The sequence below is a fragment of the Leptonychotes weddellii genome, chromosome 11 (genome assembly GCF_054177405.1).
Source record: "Leptonychotes weddellii isolate Sample4059 chromosome 11, ASM5417740v2, whole genome shotgun sequence".
Lineage (NCBI taxonomy): Eukaryota > Metazoa > Chordata > Mammalia > Carnivora > Phocidae > Leptonychotes > Leptonychotes weddellii.
Window position 1 is genome coordinate 87575351 of NC_138379.1, and position 20925 is coordinate 87596275.

Here is a 20925-nt window from a genome sequence, read left to right on the forward strand (position 1 = left end):
GAAGTAATGGCCCTCAGCTCACGGAAATGCCACAGCTTGGCCCCGGGGGTCTTTGCTGGACAGCCTGTCCTGACTCAGCCCGGCCGCCGGACCTTTGAGCCGTCTTATCCAAGCATCCGAGATCCTTGCATAGGCCTTCAGGGGAAACCGACGTGTCCTTCCCAAGCCAGTGCAAAAGCTACGACAATGCTTTCTTGGTGCGGTTGTGTGGATTAGTCACTGTGTTGCCAAGGAGTTGAAGATCTGGTGCTTTCTTGCAGAAACCACATTGACTGCATCCCCGCCCCAGGGATGGAGGGCGGGGCAGCCAAACTCGCTGGGTGTTTTTGTCCTGCCTTTTAAATCGCTCTGACACATGATTTTCCTCCCGATGCTCTTCTCTTGGAGCCTCTTCTCTCCTCTGCTTAGACACCTGGACGGGGAGGGAGCGGTGTCCTCACTTTAAGGACTAAGTGACGGTGGTCTGCGGCTCCGTGATGGTCTCCCTCTGATTTGCATCCCTGCCTCCATCCGTGTCCTTGCCCCTCTTTCCTGGTCACTCACGTGTCTCCAGTCCTCGTATCTGCAGTGGTTTCACTGTTTGCCACTTGCCTCCGTGAACCTGCTGTTGCCAGAAAGTTACATAATGTTCAGTTGAGATGGAAATCTGGAGAATGAAGAGTTTAATTACTCATTGGGTAGAAAAGCCAGGTCGTTTCTTTCTCCAGAGTTCTCTGAAACTGGTGTGACCAGTGCTGGAAGGAGCCGGGTCTTTCCCGCCCGGTTGGGGCTCTGCAGGCAGGCAGTGACCGAGATGGGGAGCACCCTCCTGGCCCCAGAAGGCCCAGGGCGGTGGCACTTTCCATGGCGCTTGAGGGAAAGGCACCTTCAGGAAGGTTCTGGGGTGAGCCAGCTTTCTCTGCCCGGGACCCACGTGCTTGTAGGTTCCTGTGCTCCCCCATGGCGGTACCGGAGCAGGGGGGCGTCCTGGCTGGGAAGCGCAGGTGGGCTCGGGAGGGGGCCGCGCGCTGGTCGGGGGACGTTACCGTACTGCTGTCTATCTCCAGCGGTGGCCCAAAGGCTGAGGAAGCCAGATTGTCCCGCGAAGGCCAGTGAGGAGCCCAGCGCTCGGGGGGCTGACAAGAACCACTTCCTGCGACCCAGAGGGCCTGGAGAGGACACCGGGAAGGTGAGTGCCGCTGACGCCTGGGTCCTCCCCGTCCCGGGCTGCGGCGCGGGTGGAGAGTGGTCCCTGGGGCGTGGTGCTCCGGGCAGGCGAGGCCCGGGAGCGGTACCTCTGTTGGCGACGGCAAGGTCACGCGGGGACGGGGGCGGTTGGTGAGGGGTCACCTATAGGAACAGGTCGTTTGCACTTACTTCAGAGACTACAGACCGTTCTCACTTGCTACAGCTCCGCTCAGGTAGCCCTGTCCGTTCAAGGACAAAACCATTTCTGTCACTTACACCGTGTAATGGGCTGAGGCCCCATTTGATGCCCCTCTGGAGAAGGTGTGCAGAGGGTTCGAACTTGAGAGTAATTGTTGGTTCATTGAAGCTGGTGCCGGCCACGGCCCTGCGGCCGTTAGGAGGGTGGTCTGTGGCTCTGTGGCTTACAGCTACAGTTGACTCTTGAACAACACGGGTTGGGGCATTGGCCACCCTCCCGTCCCCGCACAGTTGAACACCCACATAGAACTTCGGACTCCCCCAAACTTAAGTACTGCTAGCTTGTTGACTAGCGGCCTTCCCGACAACATGAACAGTCGATGAACACATATTTTGTGTGGCACGTGTATTCTGTATTGTGTTCTTAAAATGAAGTCAGCTCGAGAGAAGAGCATGATTAAGAAAGTCATAAGGAAGAGAAACACGTTCATAGTACTGCATTTACGGGAAAAATCTGCATGTAATGGCCCCACGCAGCTCAGGCCCATGTTGCGTCAGCGTCCGCTACATCCAGAAGAGCAGCGCCCAGGCCCTCAGCTGCCTCGTGTGGATGTCAGGCTGCATTTCGTGGACTTGGCCGACGCTGGCATTCTCGTACCTGCTCGAGTGGGTCTGCTTGGTGAAGATTCTAACACTGAAAAGCTTGCCTGCTAAAGCTTCGTGGCTTTTCCTTCATTTTATGTAAACCGAGGCCATGAGAACTTTTTCCTGTTGTCCAGGCCCCAAACTGCAGTCTTTCATCTGAGAATGTTCTCCCGCCCAGTGGGGCTGCGCTCTCTTATCCCAGGGCCTGAGCCGCCAGCGAGTCCGGTGTGGGCCACCGCCGCGGGCCACCGCCGCGGGAAGCGTTGGGTGACAAGGTTGCTCACAGCCGCTCACGGTGGCCTCTGGGCCTCGACCCAGGCCTGAGCCGCCAGCCCTTTGGGTTTCACACGACGTGGCCTTTGGGGAGATACCTTCACCGGAGGAGCATGAGTAAGAGTTACGTGTTTTTAGGCCTAAACCACACCCTTGCCTGGGAAGAAAGGTGTGTTTTCCTGCAATTTCAGGGTCAGCTGGCCGTGTCATTAAGTGCACCGTCTGCCTCTGACCTGAGCACGGGACGGTTGAGGTGACCCGTCCGTGGCGGACTTGCTGGGCTCTGTGGGCCGCCCTGGGACGGCTGCGAGCGGTGCAGACAGTAATAATGGCCAGTCCTCAGGCCTTGGGCTTGCTAACCGCGGGCAGACACTTGTCATGCACTTGGCAGCATCACCCTCATCTTCACTTCCCCGGACGGCGGACGCTGGGAGCTCCATTTTTCAGGTGGTTGTGAACCTCCCCTCACCAGTCCTCTTCTACTTGGGGGTCTCCCGGCCGTGCTAGGCCTCTGAGGCTGCAGATCATTTTACCCAGAAAACCCCCCTGCCCCGTGACTCAGGGAGCCTTGCCTGCCTGTCTCACCGAAGGAAAATGCCCCGAGGGTGAGATGGGAGGGAATGGAGCGTTGCCAGGCAGAGCCCTGCGTGTCAGGGGCCGGCAGCCAAGTGAGCGAGCCAGGAAGTCCTCCACTGCAAACCAGAAACCATTCTTAACCCCGCACGCGCTGTCCGTGCACACTGGCCCGTCGGGCCGAAGGGCTGACGGCAGGCCTGGACCAGTCAGTGTTGGGGCCCCGCGGGAGCCGTCGGGCACCCCGGGGCCTGGGCCCGCCACTCGGTCCGGGAGAGAACAGCCCCGAGGCGAGAGCCCCGGGAGCCTGCAGAGTGGTCTGTGCCCACAAGGCCGCCTGCCCCCCGCCCCCACCCCTGCAGGACCTGCCGGGGAGCAGTGGCTGCCTCCGTGCGCCCTGCCCGACCCCCGGGTACTGCAGCGGGCGAGGCCGCCCTCCCGGATGGTCTGCCGGGCTGCGGTGGCCCTCTGATGCTGGAGCTGCCCACAGGCCTCTGTCAGGCGAGGGTTAACAGAGGATTTGTTTGTTGAATCACAAAGTGGCTGTCACATGATTTTAATCAAAACACCATTTCCCTGACAACAGTGATGTCAGTCTTGTTATTGCAGGAAGGAGCAGCTGTGAGGGACATTCAGTCTCCATGCGAGCCCAGGTTTGGAGACTAAAGTCAAGTGAAGCATCCATAAACAATGGTTGCAGGCGCTGACGTCCCGAATGGTCCCTCTTCCTCCGCTCCCTTCTGTCGGGCCGTCCGTCCTGCGCAGACACCGGCCTGCGCCGAGTCGCCTCTCCTTTCTGCGCCCGCGGCTGCTTCCGTCCTTGTTTCTTTTTGTATTTTCCAGTTTTCCTGATTTTCCCCAAACTCCCGAGTCATTCGGGCCCCTAGGCTCTCCGGCCTCTGCCTCTGGCATCTGTCTGTCCTCGTGCTCTCACATGGCGCTTGCGGTGACAGGCAGTTCCCGCTAGCGCGCCCCCCGCCCAAGTCCCACAGCTCCGGGGCCAGCTTCCTTGCCCATCCTTGCCCCCCCGCCACTCCCTCCCCGCTGCTGAGAGTCAGTTGGGGGGCTTCGGGGGCCATTTGAGGAGCTTGGCTCTGGGTACCTGGAGGGAAGAGGCCCAGAAAGGCTGCAGGAGGCCTGAGTGCTGAGGACAGACAGCAGGGACCGGAGCCCAGGGAGGCCAGTTGGAGCCGTGCCCTTGGGCTCTGGCCTCCTCTTGGCACCGTCTCCACTGTGGGGCCTTGGGGACCGAGAAAGATCCCCAGGCCCTCCAACCCTTTGTCCAGGCGCTTGACCGGAAAAGTGGAGGTTGGTGACACAAGCCACCTTCTGGGTGGGACGTGGCTTCTCGTGGATGCTCTGCCGTTGGTGGTACCCGTGGCTGGCGCTGCCCAGAACTCAAGACTGAGAATGAAGGAAGCCAGGGCAGAGTTTGGGGTCCTCAGCCTGTGGTAGGTGCTCGGGATTGGGCAGCCGGCCTTAACTCTGTGCAGAGATCTCATCGGGGTCACACAGCTGTGGTCTGAGTCCAGCGGTGGGGTCAGGAGTTAAGTGAAAGCAAGGCAGGCAGAGCTGAGATTGTGACGAGCCGTCGAGGGGAGCTGGGAATCTCCTTGGGGCTTTCTGCTTGGAGGGCAGCGCCAGGCCAGGCCGCCCTTCAGCCTCACAGTAGACCTGGGAGTTGTCAGCTGGGGTGTGCCCCCAAGTTAGCACTGGGGACAGTGAGCCTTTGCTGGGATGTGCTCAGGTTCGTGGCAGGGCTGCGAGGGGTGCCAGGGCCCAGAACGGGTCAGAGGGGCCTTACTGCCCCCCCCACTCCCCCGCTGTCCCTGGAAGGGAATGGGTAGGCCCCACTCTGCCTGGAGGACCTTTCAGGCCTGGGTGGCTGCTCCGGGCGGTGGAGGGGGTGGGGGGGCGTGGCTGGCTGGGGGAAGCTGGACCCCGTTCTCCTGGCCAGGCCCTTGCATCCCTGGGCCTCCTCCAGCTACCTGCTTGCCCTTTGGCCCTCTGCTGGCGCAGGGATCCTGCTAAACATTTGGGTTTCTCTGGTGACTAGAGGGCAGTTCTTGGGCCTCCCACTGAAGAATCCACGGAGGCTGTGAGCTCAGGGTCCTCTGCCTGGCGTGCTTCTGGGAGAGGCCTTGGGGGCTCTTCTCCATTCAGCTGTGCCCCTCTCCCAGTTACGCGGGTGGCCCTGGCATGGTAACGGACTGACTTCTGAGGGTCACCGTTCTCAGTCTGGCCCCTTCTCAGCATCTCAGGCCCCATTATTCCCTCCTTGTCTTTGGGGAGTCAGGAGAGACTGAGTCAAACTCTCAAAGCCTCCCTGATGGGGAGGGTGAGTGGATTCTCCCTTCGAGAAGGAGCAGGTAGCCAGGAGCAGAGACTTGGGGTGCGGGGCCTACTGCGCCTGGACCGGCAGCAACAGAGGCCAGCTGGGGAGTTGGCTGGAGACACCGTGTCCCTCTGGAAGTAGGGGCAAGTTTGGGCCCTGCTTGGCCCGGCAGAGGCCCGGGGTCTGGGGCTCAGCTCTCCGTGGCCCCCTCCTCCTCTCCCTGGGCCAAGCCTCTGGCTCATCGAGGCCACAGAAAGGAAGGATGTGCTAGGGAATGTAGGTCAGGGGCCCGACTGGCTAGCTTTGGCCAGGCTCTTCTGGCAGGTCTGGTATTTTGGCCTGTACCCTGGGGTTGTTCTTGGCAACACAAAAATGGAGAAATTTGGTGGGAAAGGGAAAAGTCCGTAAAACATCATTACTGAAATTGAGTGCTTTCCTTAAAAAAAGAGGCAGTTGAAACTCAGTTCTTGGGTCACCCAACGGGTCCCAGTCTTTTGGGGGCAGGACTGAGCACCTGTGTGTGGTGCTGGGCAGCGCAGGTCAGTGCTGAGGGCTCTGCTCATTCCTGCCCTTGACCACCCCCTGCGCCAGCAGACGATCCCTGTCTGGGAGCGGTCTCGGTTCTATAGCATCAGCTCAACCGGAATGGTCTGAGTGGAACCAGATCTCCGTTGAGCTCGCGGCCAGAAAGCAGGGTTTCATACTGCCCTTCCCCTCAGGGTCTGGCACTAGGACAAGTCCGAACGTCTGAGAGTGGCCTCTAACGCCTCCTGGGTTCTCCAGCCCCCGAGGGCGCCGAGCAGGTGCCTGGCCCCGGGAGGGGGCCGCCGTGTGTGCGTGCTGGGGGAGGGTCGAGGCCTTCCGCAGGCCCTCGGGATGTGCCATTATGAATACGGAGCAGTGTCTTGCTGGCCCCCAGTTCCACCCCTTGCTCTGTAGCGGGCTTGAACTTGGGGAGCCCCTCTTCCTGCTCCGGAGGCCTTAACCGGGCGGACTAGGTCCCTGAGGACACAGCAGCAGGCAGTGCCCGGCCCACGCCTCGTCCGCGTGCAGGCTTGTGCAGCACCTAACATGCACTCAGGCGATTTCTGAGCAAGGTATCGTTTACCCTGCTGACGTCAATGAGAACATACTATCCACTGTCCTTTTTGTAGCCTGAAATGAGCACCAGGGCTCAGGGAACACAGCCACCTTCCATACTTTAAGGATTCCACTCACGACCTGATGAGGTAAAGGCCCGGTCTCCTCTGTCTGACATTCATAGCACCCAGGCTCTTAGAAAACAAGTTGTTTTTATTTTAATTCAGTTTTAGGTTGGAAACATAAAAACAGTACATTTTCCTTGCAGAACACTGCCCCATGTAAATTACCATTTGGTAACAAAGATCATTTATTAAACTGCATTTTAGGTAATTTTCTAACATTGAGGGACAGGGTCCATTTTGATTTTGTTTTCACATTGGAGCTATTATGATTTGCACTCAAAATACCAAAGCTATCAAACTCACCTTTTCTTAGTAATTAAAAAAAAACCACACGGAAAAAAATAACTACAATCAGATTTTTATCAAAAGTAACTTTCACAAACCAAATATCCAGTAAAGACCACCCTCCTCCTTTCAGAAATAAGCAAATAATCTTGCCCTTTCTACAAAGTGCAAATATCTCAATCACTTTTATTTCTTAAATTACAGTCCCCAAAGAGAAGCAAACCTTTTCTTCTGCTTTTCCCTCCAGAGATTTTGGTGGAGGCAGGTTTCTTTCACCATCAGCAGTGGGAAGGCTTGGCCACTTGGATTTCCTTGACTGAGCAAACCTTGAACCGGATAGCCCCCCCCACAGCCAGAGGCGGGTCTGAGTTCACTCTACTTGCTCGAGGAACAGAGAATTCCAGTCGGGGGTCCTATTTTTCCAGGATGTTCTTTTGTACTTCTATTTTTATAGTGCCCCTGTACCCACCCACTTCGCCTCTGAGAAGACAGAGTATTCAATCCAAGTATGTGAATTGTTTTATCTCTAGAAGTGTCCAATCGGCACTCATATTTGATGGACCTTGACTGGAGAGAAATGTTACACCCCTCCTGCAGGCCAGGCTCCTTCCTGATTCTTCTCCCAGGGGCTTTTGTGGGGCTGGGTCTGTGGGCCTACGGCACCGAGCCAAAGCCCTGCAGGTCGGCCCCTTGCAGTCAAGGAGGGGTGTGCCCTGCCCCCATAGGCTCCTCTAGGAAATTACTATGTTGTGTCACTGGGAGAAACTAGACCTGTGTGTGGGCCTATCCTTCTGTACCTAACTGGACCCTGCAAGGAGGGCGGTCTGTGCGGTCTGTCTCTCGAGCCGGTTCCTGCACGGTGCCGCCTGGGGGCACCTCTTCCTCCCCAAAGCCGGGCAGCTGCCAAGGGGAGACTATGGTTGTGGGGACAGAGTCCCAGCCACCCGTGCTTACTTAGGCTGGGGGCTTTGTTGATAGAGCTGCTGGCTCGTGAAGAGAGTCAGATGCTAGTGAGGGGAAAGAGCGCCCAGGGAGGAGCCAGGAACCCCCGAGCCGCCCCAGCTCCTCCCGCACGGGCTCTGCCGTCCGCCGGCTCACCTAAACTCCCGCGAGCTTTGGTGTCCTCAGCTGGAAGCAGTGAGGACTGGATGTGTCCCGCTCATTCCACAGAATCGTCATGAGGCTTAGATTCCTTGTGACATGTTTGGTGAATTAATGTACAAATACGAGCTGTTGCTCCTTGCAGCCGGGCAGGCTGACGTGGGGCGGGAGCTGAAACGCCCGCCCCCCCGCCCCCTGCGCTGCTGCAGTCGGCCCAGAGGGGGGCGCTCTGTGGTCAGTGACCGCCCCCCCCCCCCGCCCCCACCGGGCAGGCAGGCCCACACCACTGAACCTGTCAGAGGGGACACATTTAAAGAATCTTTGTCCAGTTTCGAAACAGAGGCAGGTAACTGCTCTTATCTTCCACACACCACTCTGAAGATAAGTTGTTAAAGTTTCCAGAAGCAGCACAGCGATCAAAGACCCCTGCCTATGCAATGACTCCAACTTACTACCTGTTCTCCAGTTTGTCCCTTTGATGTCTAGGCACACAGAGAGCGAGCGGCTCGGGCGGTCTCCGAGGAGGCAGTAGAGGCGGCCCGGTTACAGACGCGGCCAAGGTAAGCCCCCCGCACAGGGATCCCACAACTGCTCCCCGGGGCCAGAGCTGTCTGAGCACCCTCCGTATTGTCTCTAGAGGAGGAGGAATGTGGCAGAGAGCCGGAGGATGAATTTCCTTTAAACCGAAAGGGTGCTTAGGTGTAACTGTTGACAGAGGCTTTTGAACGTAACCCAGAGCCCCGCGTGCTGGCCCACAGCCCCGAGCCACCTGGCGCTGCCTAGCAGAGCATCCCCCCTTCTTGCCGACTCCAGGCGTTCTCCCCTCTTGGGTGCCTCTTCGGGGGCAGAGCTGGGGGGAGAGGGGGGAGAGGCCCGTAGTTGGCAGGAAGGAGGGGGGCCCGCTCCCCCCCCAACGGCACAGGCCCTCCTTCTCAGATGTGGGGGCAGACCAGTGGCACCCGAGGGACTCCGGAAACAGCTTAAGCGCCTGGCAGGTCTTTATTTCTGAGCAAGAGGCAGAGTCGACTTTCTCCTTCCTGGGAGCAAAGTTTGAAGGGAAGGGGTTTGGTTCCTATCAGAACAGCGTCCTTTAGTGCCCTGTCCTCGTCCTCCCCCATGGGCCGCAGACGGCTGTCTTTAAGTGGATAAGGGCGGGGGGCGGCTGGTCAGTGCGGCTCCCCGGGGACTTCACAAGCGAACACACCCCGTCTCTCGTGGTAACGCGCTCTACTTGCCTTACAGGGACCAGCACGTCAGTTGCATGGAAATACTAGAGACACACTTGCCCAACTGGAAATTGCAGAACTAGTGCATTTTTCCCAAAGCGGAGACTAATACCCCTGGATTAAAAAAAGAACATAAAAAATAAAGTACCACACATATTGCACTTTTTGCCGAATGAAATTTTTACCTCCCGTTCATCTCCCCCAAGTCTCTTCAGAGGAGCCTGGTTTACAAGATAATAAAGCGAATGATTACTATACAGTAGTGTAGACACGCTAACGTGAAACAACCGGGAAAGAAAGTCCTTATTTCAAAGTAGCCTCTCATGAAAAGAGCGGTACGAAGCCGTCTTAGTGTTGTTTTAGTGTGTGGGGAAGCCACTCAGAAGTGGCCGGAAGGCGCCGGTCAGGGCACAGAGCCATGGAGGCGATCCCATGGGGCTGGGAGCACACTTGACCGACCGTCACCAGTCTCCTCTCACCAGCTGACATTTCAGTAAGGACGGATCGTTACGGAATTTATTGATTTCTGCTTGAAAGGAGAAAAGCAAATAGCTTACGCCACAGGTCCGGAGGGCGGCTCATGCTCGGCAGCAGGGCCCCCGCACCGGGCCCCTGCGGGGAGCTTCCCCGCGTGCAGCTCTAGGCCCTCCAAGCACCAGCAGCCTCTCCTGCCGCCGTGCGCTGGGCCTGCCTGCAGTCGGCCGCACCGCTCCGAGGGTTCCCGGGCTTGGGGCTCCTGGCTGGGGCGGGAGAAGGGGGGCAGGCCTCGGTGTCAGCCTGTAAGTGCCACTCCTGCTGCCCCAGTTTCAGGCTGGAAGGCATTTTAATTTCATAAACATGACAGCGCCTCTGTACTATATTTTGGAAAAATATCCTTTAGTCTAAACAAATCAAGCCCTATTTCATAACTGGCTTATTTTGCAAAGACTGAAAACAGATTAGAGATCTTAATGAAAGGATCGCTTAAATGATGTTCTCTATTTCATGAAATCATCAATCCTAAGCATGAGGAGGAATAAACAATCCACAGAAGGAACAGAATTCATTCCTACTGGATTTTCATGAGTTGTTACATCACAAAAACGACAGTCCTCCATGGGCACCCTCTCTTGCTAACGCCTGGACGCTTCACCCCAGCAGAGCCCGCACAAGGACTGCTCACATCACCCACGCTGGGAGGGGCTGGGGCACGCTTCTCACCTGCCTGGACACCCACTACAACGAGGAAAGGCAACTTAAAGGTGTTTCTAGATGCAGCATCAGTGTAGTGTCTCTCTTCTTTGTGCTTTGTGATGCTTTGTGCTTAGCGCATTCATCTGCTGATAGGACAAGCCATTCTACAGGACAGAAATGAGTCTTTGTCAATAACACTGGGTTGTAACATTGGGATGTTGCTGTCCAAGCGACAGGTTGTTACTTCTAGGTATACGGTTAACTAGCTGGTGCATCTAGCTTTTACTCTGATGAGAGAATTGGAAGGGTTAAGGTTACGTTTTCACTAGTCATAGAACGTGTCTGGCAGATGATCTGCTAGATGGTTAACACATTTGTGGTTTTAAATATTGCTGTAATACTTGAACGTTTCGTTACAAGTCAGAACTTTTAAGGAAATTAAGAATGCGATTCCCACACGGTGGAAAACAAACTCCGAAGTAACTTTGGATTTAGCATTGACATAAATGGAAAACTGTTGGTTTCTACAGAAAAGAAAGAATTAAAGCATGATCTGGGGGAAAAAAGGCACAGCACTACCACTTCACATGGGAGATCAAAGTTCATGTTTCTTGTCCTTGAAGTTCCTAAGCCCTATATGAAACTGTCCAAATTTACAAAGCTCAATAAACTACCAGCAACATAGAGTGTAGAGTCAAAGGAGTTATTCCATTTTAAAAGAGACGCTAGGTCCTCTGGAGACCAACTGCCCCAGACCAGCAGTCTACACCAAAGACTGAGCAGGGACAGCCCGTCTTCCCTGGGCCCAGAGCTGCTGCCCCCGAGGGCTCCTCGTGGCTCATCGCCCCCGCCCCCCCGCCCCCCCGCCCCCCCCCTCTGCTGCGCTGGGTCTCGTGGTTCCACAGGTGACAGCGCTGGAGCCCCGAGTCCACTCTGCACCCCGGGAACCTTCGGAAAAGGGGTGCCACTGCTCCCAGGTGGGGACCACTGCCCGTCTCAGGGGTCAGTGCCAGCTGTGGCTTCGTGACCCCCGAAACAAAGCTCACGTTCCACTTCGTTGCAGTGGTCTTGGGGACAACCTGCAGCTTCAAACTCAGGACTCCGTGACCAAGCACAATTTTTCCTTTACTTCCTGTGCATCAAAGTCCATTACATATTCTTGACTTGCCTAACAGAACGTGCTGTTGCTTGGCTTCAGTGAAAAATCTAGTGTTGTATTGTTCTGCCCACATCTAATGGCACAGTTTTTCCTGCTTCCACCAAGGTTTCCCTCGATAACGAATTAGCGTCGTTCTACAGAAAACCTAGGGCTGCATGTCTTCTTACAAAAACATCTGTCAGTCCTCCCATGAGAGCTGGCTCCACTTGACGTAAGGGCACGAGCCTCAGCTACCACTACACTCCGGCACTTGCCCCAGAAGACGGTGGTGGGACAGAGCCAGGAGAAAGCGACATGTGCCTGGCCAGGCCCTCTGATTCCAGTTGGGCAACTTAACTTTTTCTCCAGTTGGGAGAGGGCAGGAAAATAAGCTTTAAATTTAAAAGGCTGGAATAAAAATAGAAACAGACATTCTTCCTTCACTCGACCCGCCTCACTTCCTGTGCTGAGGTTAATTTACCAGGACGTAGCCACTGTGCTGTGGGTCCACAGCCTCCAGCATCTCACAATCGAAGAGTCCGGGGAACTCTGAGAGGGCTAGAGGGTCGTAGCTGGAGGGGGCCTCCTGCAGTCCTGAGCTCCGGGGACAGTCCTGTGCTGCTAGGCTGCTCTGCGGGGCTCCATCCATGGGGTACTGGCAGGGAGGGGGGTAGTCTGGCTCCGGGGAGGCAGCCCCTGACAGCTCGCAAGTCTGATAGGAGAACGGTAAGGGGGTTGGGGCGGCTCCCGCCTGTTGCGCAGGGGGTGGCGGCGGGGGCGGTGGAGGAGCCCGGGGATGGGGCGCAGAGGGCAGGGGCTGCAGCCGCATCTCCTGGTACCGGCTGAGGAAGGGGCTGTACTGCATTTGCTCGGAGGCGGGCTCCAGGACGGGGCTCAGGGGCTGGGGCAGGCTGAAAGGCGGGGGCTGCGGGGACGGCGTGGCTGTCTCCTGGCGGGGCAGGGGCAGCTGCTGACTCGGCGGCGGGTACGAGCTCTCTGCTATCTGCATCTGATTAAAGTACGCCTGCAGCTGAGACTGTTTCTGGAGAAAGAGTCGCTTCTGTTGGAGTCTAAATTGGCAATAGCAAAAGAAAGAATTTCAAATCTTCCTCAGTGATGGCAATTTTATATAAATCCAGGATCAGTCCTCCCACTTCTCTTTTCCGCAGAAAACAAAAAACAAACCCCCCCCCAAAAAAACGGGGGTAGGAACCAGCTGTGTCTGGTTTCGTAGCCCTGACATTTGTCCCCCAATTCTGACGGATCCCTCAGTGCCACACTGAACACTAACTCATTTTCTCTAAGACCGAGTTTTTCTCCCTCTGAAGTGAGAGGCTGATTTCCCATCTGGAGTGTTTTAAAGTGGGGTAATGCCTGGCCTCTGGGGGTGGCTGAGGGTAATTCTACATTGGCCAAGCTGCTTCTCCTAGTGAGGTGTGAGAACACGAATTACTGCGAGAGATGACGGAGGCCCTCTCTGCAGTAGAACCCACTTAGACTGCTGTAGGTCACGGACTCTGAAAGCTTAGGTCTATTCATGACCCAAAGGGAAACACTAGAAGGGAAAGAAAAAGCACACGCAGGCCTGCCATATCCTGCCAGGCCCATCTCCCGAGGACACTGGACTATCTGCTCAGTGATCATGTCTTGAAACCTGTGTTGCAGTAGAAGCAAATGCCGGGGGTTTGGGGTGGCGGGGGGAAGGACAACACATCCAGCGTCCTGAAGTCTTCAACAAAGAAAGGGACCCTCTCTCACCTGTGTTCCTGCAGCTGCTGTTCGAGGCTCCGTGGTGGTTCTTTACAATAAAGCTGACAGGTGTTCTGGGCTTTTGAGAGAAGGCTGGGCTTCTGGAAGAGTAGAAAAAGAATATGAGCATGACAATATGATGTCATCTAGGATGCGGTCACTGGACTGTCCTGTTTGCCTGGAGGACGAGGCCAACTGTGTCCTCCCGAATCTGTGCAGGGTGAGGGCGTGGACCCCCGCTCCCTGAGCCCCAACAGCACTGGATTAGCGGGCCTGTGCTGACCCAACTTGGACCAGCGTCCGTTTTTCCATTTCTCAGAGTCCTCTAGAACTACGAGTCTCAGAACGATGAAACAATGAGAAAGAGTGGAGTTAAATCTTGACGGCAAAGGCCACAGCGCCCACTGAATGATGTGTATCATTTTAAAGATTTTCAGGCATTAATGTAGAGAGCTGATATTAAAATTTGTTGGCTTGAGATTTCCATTTTATTTATTATTAACTAATAGGCATAACATTAGAGGCATAGAAACCGGGCTTCTCCTTCCTACCGGTGGCATTCTCCTTTCCTGGGACCTGAGGATAAATCCTGTTCCGCTGCCAACATAAGCATAAGGCTAAGTCTGAACAAGTTTTTAGAAACTACAAATCCAGAGTCAAAGCTACCTGCTTATAGGGAAAAAAGCAGCTACCCTAAAAAATTGCCAAGCAAAACAGGTTTCTGCTATGCAGAAAAGCAAATTCTAGACAAGCCCCGTGAGCTGGAGTAACAAAGGGGAAGGGTCCCACCTGGAGTCTATGCTGTAGATACTGGGCTTCCAGGCTCTGGCGTGGGGAAAGCTGAGGACGCACACTGCTGGGCACAGCGGGGACCGCTTGCTGCGGCTGAGAAACCTCCTCCTGAAGAGCAAGGGGGTGAAAACATTTTCAATTCTCCATGTGGCAGAAAGTTTCAATTCTTTGTTTAAGCACCTTGGCAAATGTCCAAGAGGAACTCCAACTCTGTAAGACCTAACACTCAAAGCTTTTCACGTAACTAGTAGGCTGAGGGTTACTTTGCAGTGAACGATTACCTAGTCAGCACTGCAGCAAAGGAGGCCATGACCTTCATGTGGGCATCAAATGCTAGGATATCCCTGATGCACTGAAATAGGCTCAAAATAAAATGTCTTGGATAAAGAGCAGTATTTTTGGGTCATTTTTAGCATAACTAATCCACTTATAATATGTAATCAAGTGCTATCACATCAAAACTAATGGCAATAATCTTTGCATTTATGTTACTATTTTTAATTTGTGTGTGTGCTGGGGGGAGGGGAGTTCAATGACATTATAAAGAAGTCACTCATGTAAAATCTGCCCTATGAACCAACCATAGCTTGAGAGCGTCTCCACCCCCTTATGGTACTAATCACCTGGGAGCAGTGTGGATGGGTCTAACCTGTCAGTGGCAGGTGGCAGCGACAAGGAAAGCTTCCAGGCTGTGAGCTCTCCAAAATGACCTGTTTGCTCTGGGACTCCAGTCAGTCCTCGAAGTGACATGACACTCCTTCAGGACAACGTCATGCCTCATACTCACGGAGGCCCTGTGGGAGGGCCCAGAGCACCAACCTGAGGGCAACTGCCAGCGAGGTCCTGGAGCTGAGGAGCAGCGGGTGACGAATCAGGGTCTGCCTCTGGTCCTATTTGTTCATACAGTAGCTGTACTTTGTTCAGCTCTAGGATTCCTTTGGTTCTGGCCAGATTCTGAAGATGTTGTCTAAATGCCACAATTCCTGAAGCAGAGAACAATGACCAAACAGTTTAAATAAAACACAAGGCCTTTCAGTGACCAGAGGTGTGAAACCAACATGGCCACAACCCCCCTCAGGCCCTACAACAGGAGAGTTTTTCGAGCCACGAGAGAGTGGCCAGTCACCTTGGGTGAGGGAGGTGTCCGACGCTCTGCGGCCCTCTCTGAAGCTCACTGGCGACCTGTTGTGGGCCTCTCGCTTCTGGGAGCTCAAAGCCTGCATGGCTGGGTTGGCAGGTCTCAGGCTGATGAAGGGAGACGTCATGCGTGGGGAGGGCTGATTGGCTAACATGAGGTCCTTAAGGGAAGGGTTGTCCTCCAGAAAGTTCAGGTCCCTCTGAACAGACCCCATATCATACTCAGAGTCCACACTGTCAAGGGAGGGGTTGTCACTCATGGAGAAAACTTTCCCTTTAATAGAAAGAAAAAACCAAACCAAAAAAACCAAAAGAGATTAAGACCAGCAGCAAACAACGTGGGCTACACAGCATACCGAGCCTGAGTTTGCACAGCTACGACCTCCTTAATCTCCAATCTTCGACCAAAACACCTTTCCAGAAACGTTTTACATGTCAATTTAATCAGCTTCGAGTAAATCTAGTGGGGTAAACTGTGCCCGTAAGATCTCTGCCACTCCAAAGCAGCCAGAGTTCTTGGTGGATCACACGGCACTTCAGATGGATCTTGGCAGGTGGGGGAGCCGGCTCAGAGCTATTTCATTTTAATCTTTGGTGGCTGCTGAGCAGACCTAATCCTATAGCTTGCTGAACGTGGTCCGTAAAGGAGTAAGACGTAGGTGGCATTCTAAGAAGTGGCGGCACGACTACTTCTTGGAGACCGGGGTAGGGGTCTGTGCTGTGAAGACTCAATCTGGGGCTTACTGGGTCTCCTACCTGAAGCAGGCACCACGACCAGCTGATTGGTCACTTCTGAGAGAGTGTGCCGCCTCTGCCCACTGCGTGTGGCCTGGAACGCATCGAAGGCCTGACTGGGGTCTTCCTCAGCCTCTCCCTCCGCCTCCAGCCCCTCATCGATGGAGGTCTCCATCATGTTGCTGGGCAGCGACTGGCACCCCTTCCTCACCAGGACAGGGGGCACGGGGTCCAGCAGACAGCCATTTACCTGAACGTCAGTGAGAGAGGAAACTGTCAGCTGCTGTTCTGCTGAGACGTTAAAAAAAACCTACACAGGAAAAAATGTCAAGACTTGTGGCAAACTAGAAATTAAGTAAAATATTAAAAATGTGCATATTTGTTACTAGCGACACCATGTAGATTAGAAGTTAAGGCAAGTCCACTGCAGCTCGCAGAGACAGAAGCCCTGCATGACCCACACCAGCACTGCCTCCCACGTCTGAGTCATCATTAGTACAATAAACAATTTTTTAGTGGTTTCCAGATGAACAGGGATCTATGAGCTCGAGGCCTACCAGTTATTATTACTTAAGTAAGGGAAATGATGAGGGGGAGGATGAGATAAAAAAACAAAAAACCTGCAGGCTCATAGCTAAGAAAAAAGAGTAGCCACTAGCATTCTTCTAATTTTCAACCACAAAACATTCTGGAAGGTTCTAGACATACTTTGTTCATAATTTAAGTACCTGCCCATTTGATTTAGTCTTTAATTGGTTCTCTGTGCCTGGGGAATGGAAAAAAGAATTCTTTAAAGACAGACTGATACCACAAAAGGGAGTGAAAAAAAATTGAAATGGCCAACAGCCAAAGTCTTCCATTATAGAACAACAAATGACTCACAGCCCCAAAATTCCAGCAGAGGTTAATGAGCACCAGTGTACTGAATTCTCTCCTCCAGCAATACACACAGTATCTATAGCTCCCATCCCACAGGGTGAGCTCAGCACAGCTCCCGAGCGAGCGAGAACTCTGCCCTTCTCTGCCAAACGAACCACCTACTGCAGGCAGAACCAGCAGACAAAGGGGCGCTGTGGCTTCGAGTTCTCCTGGCTGGTAAGGGCCCCAGCGAGGAGGCAATCGTTTACTTCATTACCGTAACTATTCTCCCGTGGAAATCAATCCGTTTTCTCCTAGGAACAGCTGCTCAGGGCCAGCCAGTCATAGGACGCAGGGCTCGCCGTGGTGCTCTCACCTGGAACACACTGGGTAGAGCTGTTCTTTCCTTTGGAAGCACAGAGGCTCATGTATGTGAGAGGTGACGTGGGGCACCCCAGTGCCAGGCACAGGAAAAAACTTTCCTCTAATGGCAACCAATCTGAAGGCATTGCAAGGCCCTTTATTTGGAGAGGGAGACTGTGGGTGACTCAGGGCTTTGTTTGCTTGGGGGAGGGGATGGTTAGTCCATAAAAACTGTTCTGGGGCTGCAGCCACCACTTGGTAAGGTGGCTAACGCATGACAGGGTTTTAAAGTGACAAGTGCACATTTAACAGGAAGAGTGGCAAATGCTTTCTTCCTACACCAAGACCAATCTTCCCCATATGGCACCAGAAACCAAAATCCTGAAATCTGGCCAGTGACTCTCATGTTCCCCTTGGCCCTTCCCTAGGTAGGTGTCCCCTGTCTGGACACTCAGCAGTTGTAGGAAAGAATGGCTCTCGGGGAACTTAGCTTCATACCTGTAGGTTCCTTAACTATCTACTAATACAGTTTTCTAAGAATAGCCAAGGATGAGTGAGTGAGTGATTGTTAGAAGATTTTATTTATTTGACACAGAGAGAGAGAGAGAGAGACAGTGAGAGAGGGAACACAAGCAGGGGGAAAGGGAGAGGGAGAAGCAGACTCTCCGCTGAGCAGGGAGCCTGATGCGGGGCTCGATCCCAGGACCCTGGGACCCCGGAACCATGACCCGAGCTGAAGGCAGACGCCTAACGACGACTGAGCCACCCACGTGCCCCCCCCCAGGATGATTTAGAAATGAATAAAGCAACAGAAAGAAGACTGGTATTGAGTAAATATATACTAAGCATCTTCACACTTTTTTAAGATGTTATTTATTTATTTGAGAGAGAGGGAGAGAGCACAAGCAGAGGGAGTGGCAGAGGGAGAGGGAGAAGCATGCTCCCCACTGAGTAGGGAGTCCGATACAGGACTTAATCCCAGGACCCCGGGATCACGACCTGAGCCGAAGGCAGACACTTAACTGACTGAGCCACCCAGGCGCCCTGCATCTTTACACTTCTATAGCCTGTCAAAATTTTATTAGATACTTCTTACAGTATAGCCTTACAACCAGGTTATTTTTTTCTTAATAGAGAATAGTCATCTTTTTTGGAGTACTCAAAAGACCTTGCAGTCCCCCTAAATTTACATTCTTTTCTTAAATTCTCTGCTTGTAAATTATCTCCTCCTCTAGACTGTAACAGGAATGATGTCTTTCATTTAAAAACGTCTGCTGAATTCAATTTCATCCTGGGAAACAATGATCTGGTTTTGGTTTTTCAGATGCTGTTTGATGATGATTAAATCAGAAAGCACTGTGGGGGGCCCCCACTCATACATAGTTAATAGGTGTGAACACCTTCAGCTGTGAGTTCATTTCCTGAAATAGGTGATAGTCATGCCACCCTTGCCTACCAATTTATCCAGGGTCTTGATAGAACAAATTCAGCCCTAGGATTTTGTGACTGAAATATTAGGCTGATCTACCTATGTGACCTAAGCTCCTTTAGAAATAAGATCTTTTGCTCTAGGAAATAATCTAGGCTGACTGTAAATTACAGGACCTCAAGATACATGGGTGTAATGGACATTTTACAATACACTGTTTTTGTCTTTCCTTAAAGCTCAACCGATCGTTTTTTTTTAAGAGAGAGTGTGAGCGTGGGGTGGGGGGTGGGGTAGGCAGAGAGAGGGAGAGAGAATCCCAAGAAGACTCCCTGCTGAGCACAGAGCCCAACGCGGGGCTTGATCTCATGACCCTGAGAGCATGACCTGAGCTGGAATCAGGAGTTGGACACTCAACCGACTGAGCCACCCAGGTGCCCCTCAATCACTTCTAGTAAGAGACCTCACTCCAATAGGCAATACACATGAAGTCAAACTCTGAGAAACTCTGCTGTTAGTTGATTAACACCCGAGTCTACCACAAAATACAAGATTCTAGCACAAAAGACTGGTAGACTGTTATAGATTGAATGTGTGTGTCTCGACCCCCATCTCTCACCCCACACCTCCTCCACCACCAGATTCATATATGGAAACCCCAATCCGCAGTGTGACTGTATCTCGAGACATAGCCTCTAAGGAGGAGTAGTTAAAACTAGGATCACGAGGCTAGGGCCCCGACCTGGAATGATCAGTGTCCTTATAAGAAAAGATATCAAGAAGCTCCCACGTGTGTGCTCTTGCTCGCGCTCGCTCTCCCTCCCCATGTGAGCACAGAGGAGAAGCCACGGGAGGAGGGAGAGAGAAGGTAGTCCTCTACAAGCCAGGAAGAGTGTCTTCACCAGAAACAAAACTGGTCAGAACCTTCATCTCGATCTTCAATTTTTAGCTCCAGAACTGTGAGAAAATGTATTTCTGTTGCTTAACCCCCCAGCTTATGGTATTTTGTTAGTGGTGGCCTGAGCAGACTAAGACAGTAGGCCAGTGCGCGAATCAGCCAGTGAGCTTGGAGGCTACGAATGTGTCTTACTTCATTTGTATCCTCAGTGCCTGGCAAGCTGGGCACGTACTGAGGAAGTGCAGGCTCAAACCTCAGCTCCAGCACTTCTCAGCGAGCTGTTCCACTTCTGGAAAGCTCAATTTCTCTCATGTGTCCAGGGGTTGTTTGCGAGGATTAACTAACATATCATATCTCTATTATTTCTTGCCCAAAGAGAATGCTTTATAACAACAAAAATTTTAAAGGCAGGAGAATAAAATGATGCCATTTTCTTTTAAAACATTTTTTACCACCTTGAGGAAAATTAAAAGAAACAGATAACCAGGTGAGGAAGAAAGACCTGGATATCCCAGTTCTAGAAATTTTTTTTTTTTAAAGATTTTATTTATTTATTTGAGAGAGAGAGAATGAGAGACAGAGAGTATGAGAGGGAGGAGGGTCAGAGGGAGAAGCAGACTCCCTGCCAAGCAGGGAGTCCGATGCGGAACTCGATCCAGGGACTCCAGGATCATGACCTGAGCCGAAGGCAGTCGCTTAACCAACTGAGCCACCCAGGCGCCCCCCAGTTCTAGAAATTTATCTTAAGGAATTAATCAGAGGTATAGTCAAAGATTTAGACACAAGGACATTCACTTGAAGCACATTTAAGGATGCCAAAAAATTAAAGTACCTGATGTCCAAAAAAAGTAATTAAATAAAGGTACATCTAATACAATATATTAGGCCGTTAACTTATGCTTTCAGATTTCATGATAGGGGAAAAATGCTCATGATGTTATATTATGTAAAAGCAAGATACAATATTACATATAATAGAATATAATTTTGTTTTAACAAGTCTACCTACTGACTGAGCCACCCTACACTCACCTACCCACCCATCTATAATCTCACTTTTAGGAAACATGCCAAAATATGCCTATCTTTGGGTAGTGGGATTATGAATAATTTTTTTCTTTATCCCTCTCTGAATTTTTCACGTGTGATTCTGACTGGTTTTATTTTTTAAATTATAAATTAAACATTCAAAGTCAGAAGTAAGTGTTAATCGTCTCCCTTTTACAAAGCCTTAGAGGTATCTCCTTTTCAGACCTACTCTTATTTAAGAGGAAACAGACCTGGGACACTTTTATTTTCCCAGCTCAGCTACCCAGCTATGAAGGAGCCTGGGAAACCCTTTTATTATATATATATATATATATATTTTTTTAAAGATTTTATTTATTTATTTGACAGAGAGAGCAAGAGAGCACAAGCAGGGGGAGAAGGAGAGGGAGAAGCAGGCTTCCCGCCGAGCAGGGAGCCCGACACGGGGCTCGATCCCAGGACCCTGGGATCATGACCTGAGCTGAAGGCAGACGCCTAACCATCTGAGCCACCCAGGCACCCCTATAATTTCTAATACAATGTTAAAAGTGACTAAAACGTGTGTGTGTGTGTATAAAATGCATTATTCCTATATCCAAAGGAAATGAAGACACTAACT

General features: G+C 52.5%; 2 protein-coding genes across 5 annotated transcripts in view; one reads left to right on the forward strand and one right to left on the reverse strand.

Moving 5' to 3' along the window:
• The window catches only part of PPP2R1B (protein phosphatase 2 scaffold subunit Abeta), a 31512-nt gene extending 22343 nt beyond the window's left edge, over window positions 1-9169 (forward strand). The window contains exons 15-18 of one of the 2 annotated variants that reach the window (XM_081799497.1): window positions 1047-1168; window positions 8269-8342; window positions 8827-8830; window positions 9025-9169. In XM_081799497.1, the coding sequence (XP_081655623.1) occupies window positions 1047-1168; window positions 8269-8342; window positions 8827-8830; window positions 9025-9117 (293 nt within the window). In that variant the 3' untranslated portion in view covers window positions 9118-9169. Of the gene's footprint in view, window positions 1-1046; window positions 1169-8248 lie in introns of both variants that reach the window. The other variant, XM_081799498.1, reaches the window with a different exon arrangement.
• The window catches only part of SIK2 (salt inducible kinase 2), a 127246-nt gene continuing 112787 nt past the window's right edge, over window positions 6467-20925 (reverse strand). For 2 of the 3 annotated variants that reach the window (XM_081799487.1, XM_006739201.3), the window contains exons 10-15: window positions 15754-15982; window positions 14987-15271; window positions 14680-14843; window positions 13858-13968; window positions 13078-13169; window positions 6467-12389 (exon numbers count right to left, since the gene is read on the reverse strand). In XM_081799487.1, the coding sequence (XP_081655613.1) occupies window positions 11792-12389; window positions 13078-13169; window positions 13858-13968; window positions 14680-14843; window positions 14987-15271; window positions 15754-15982 (1479 nt within the window). In that variant the 3' untranslated portion in view covers window positions 6467-11791. The remainder of the gene's footprint in view (window positions 12390-13077; window positions 13170-13857; window positions 13969-14679; window positions 14844-14986; window positions 15272-15753; window positions 15983-20925) is intronic. The other variant, XM_031034405.2, reaches the window with a different exon arrangement.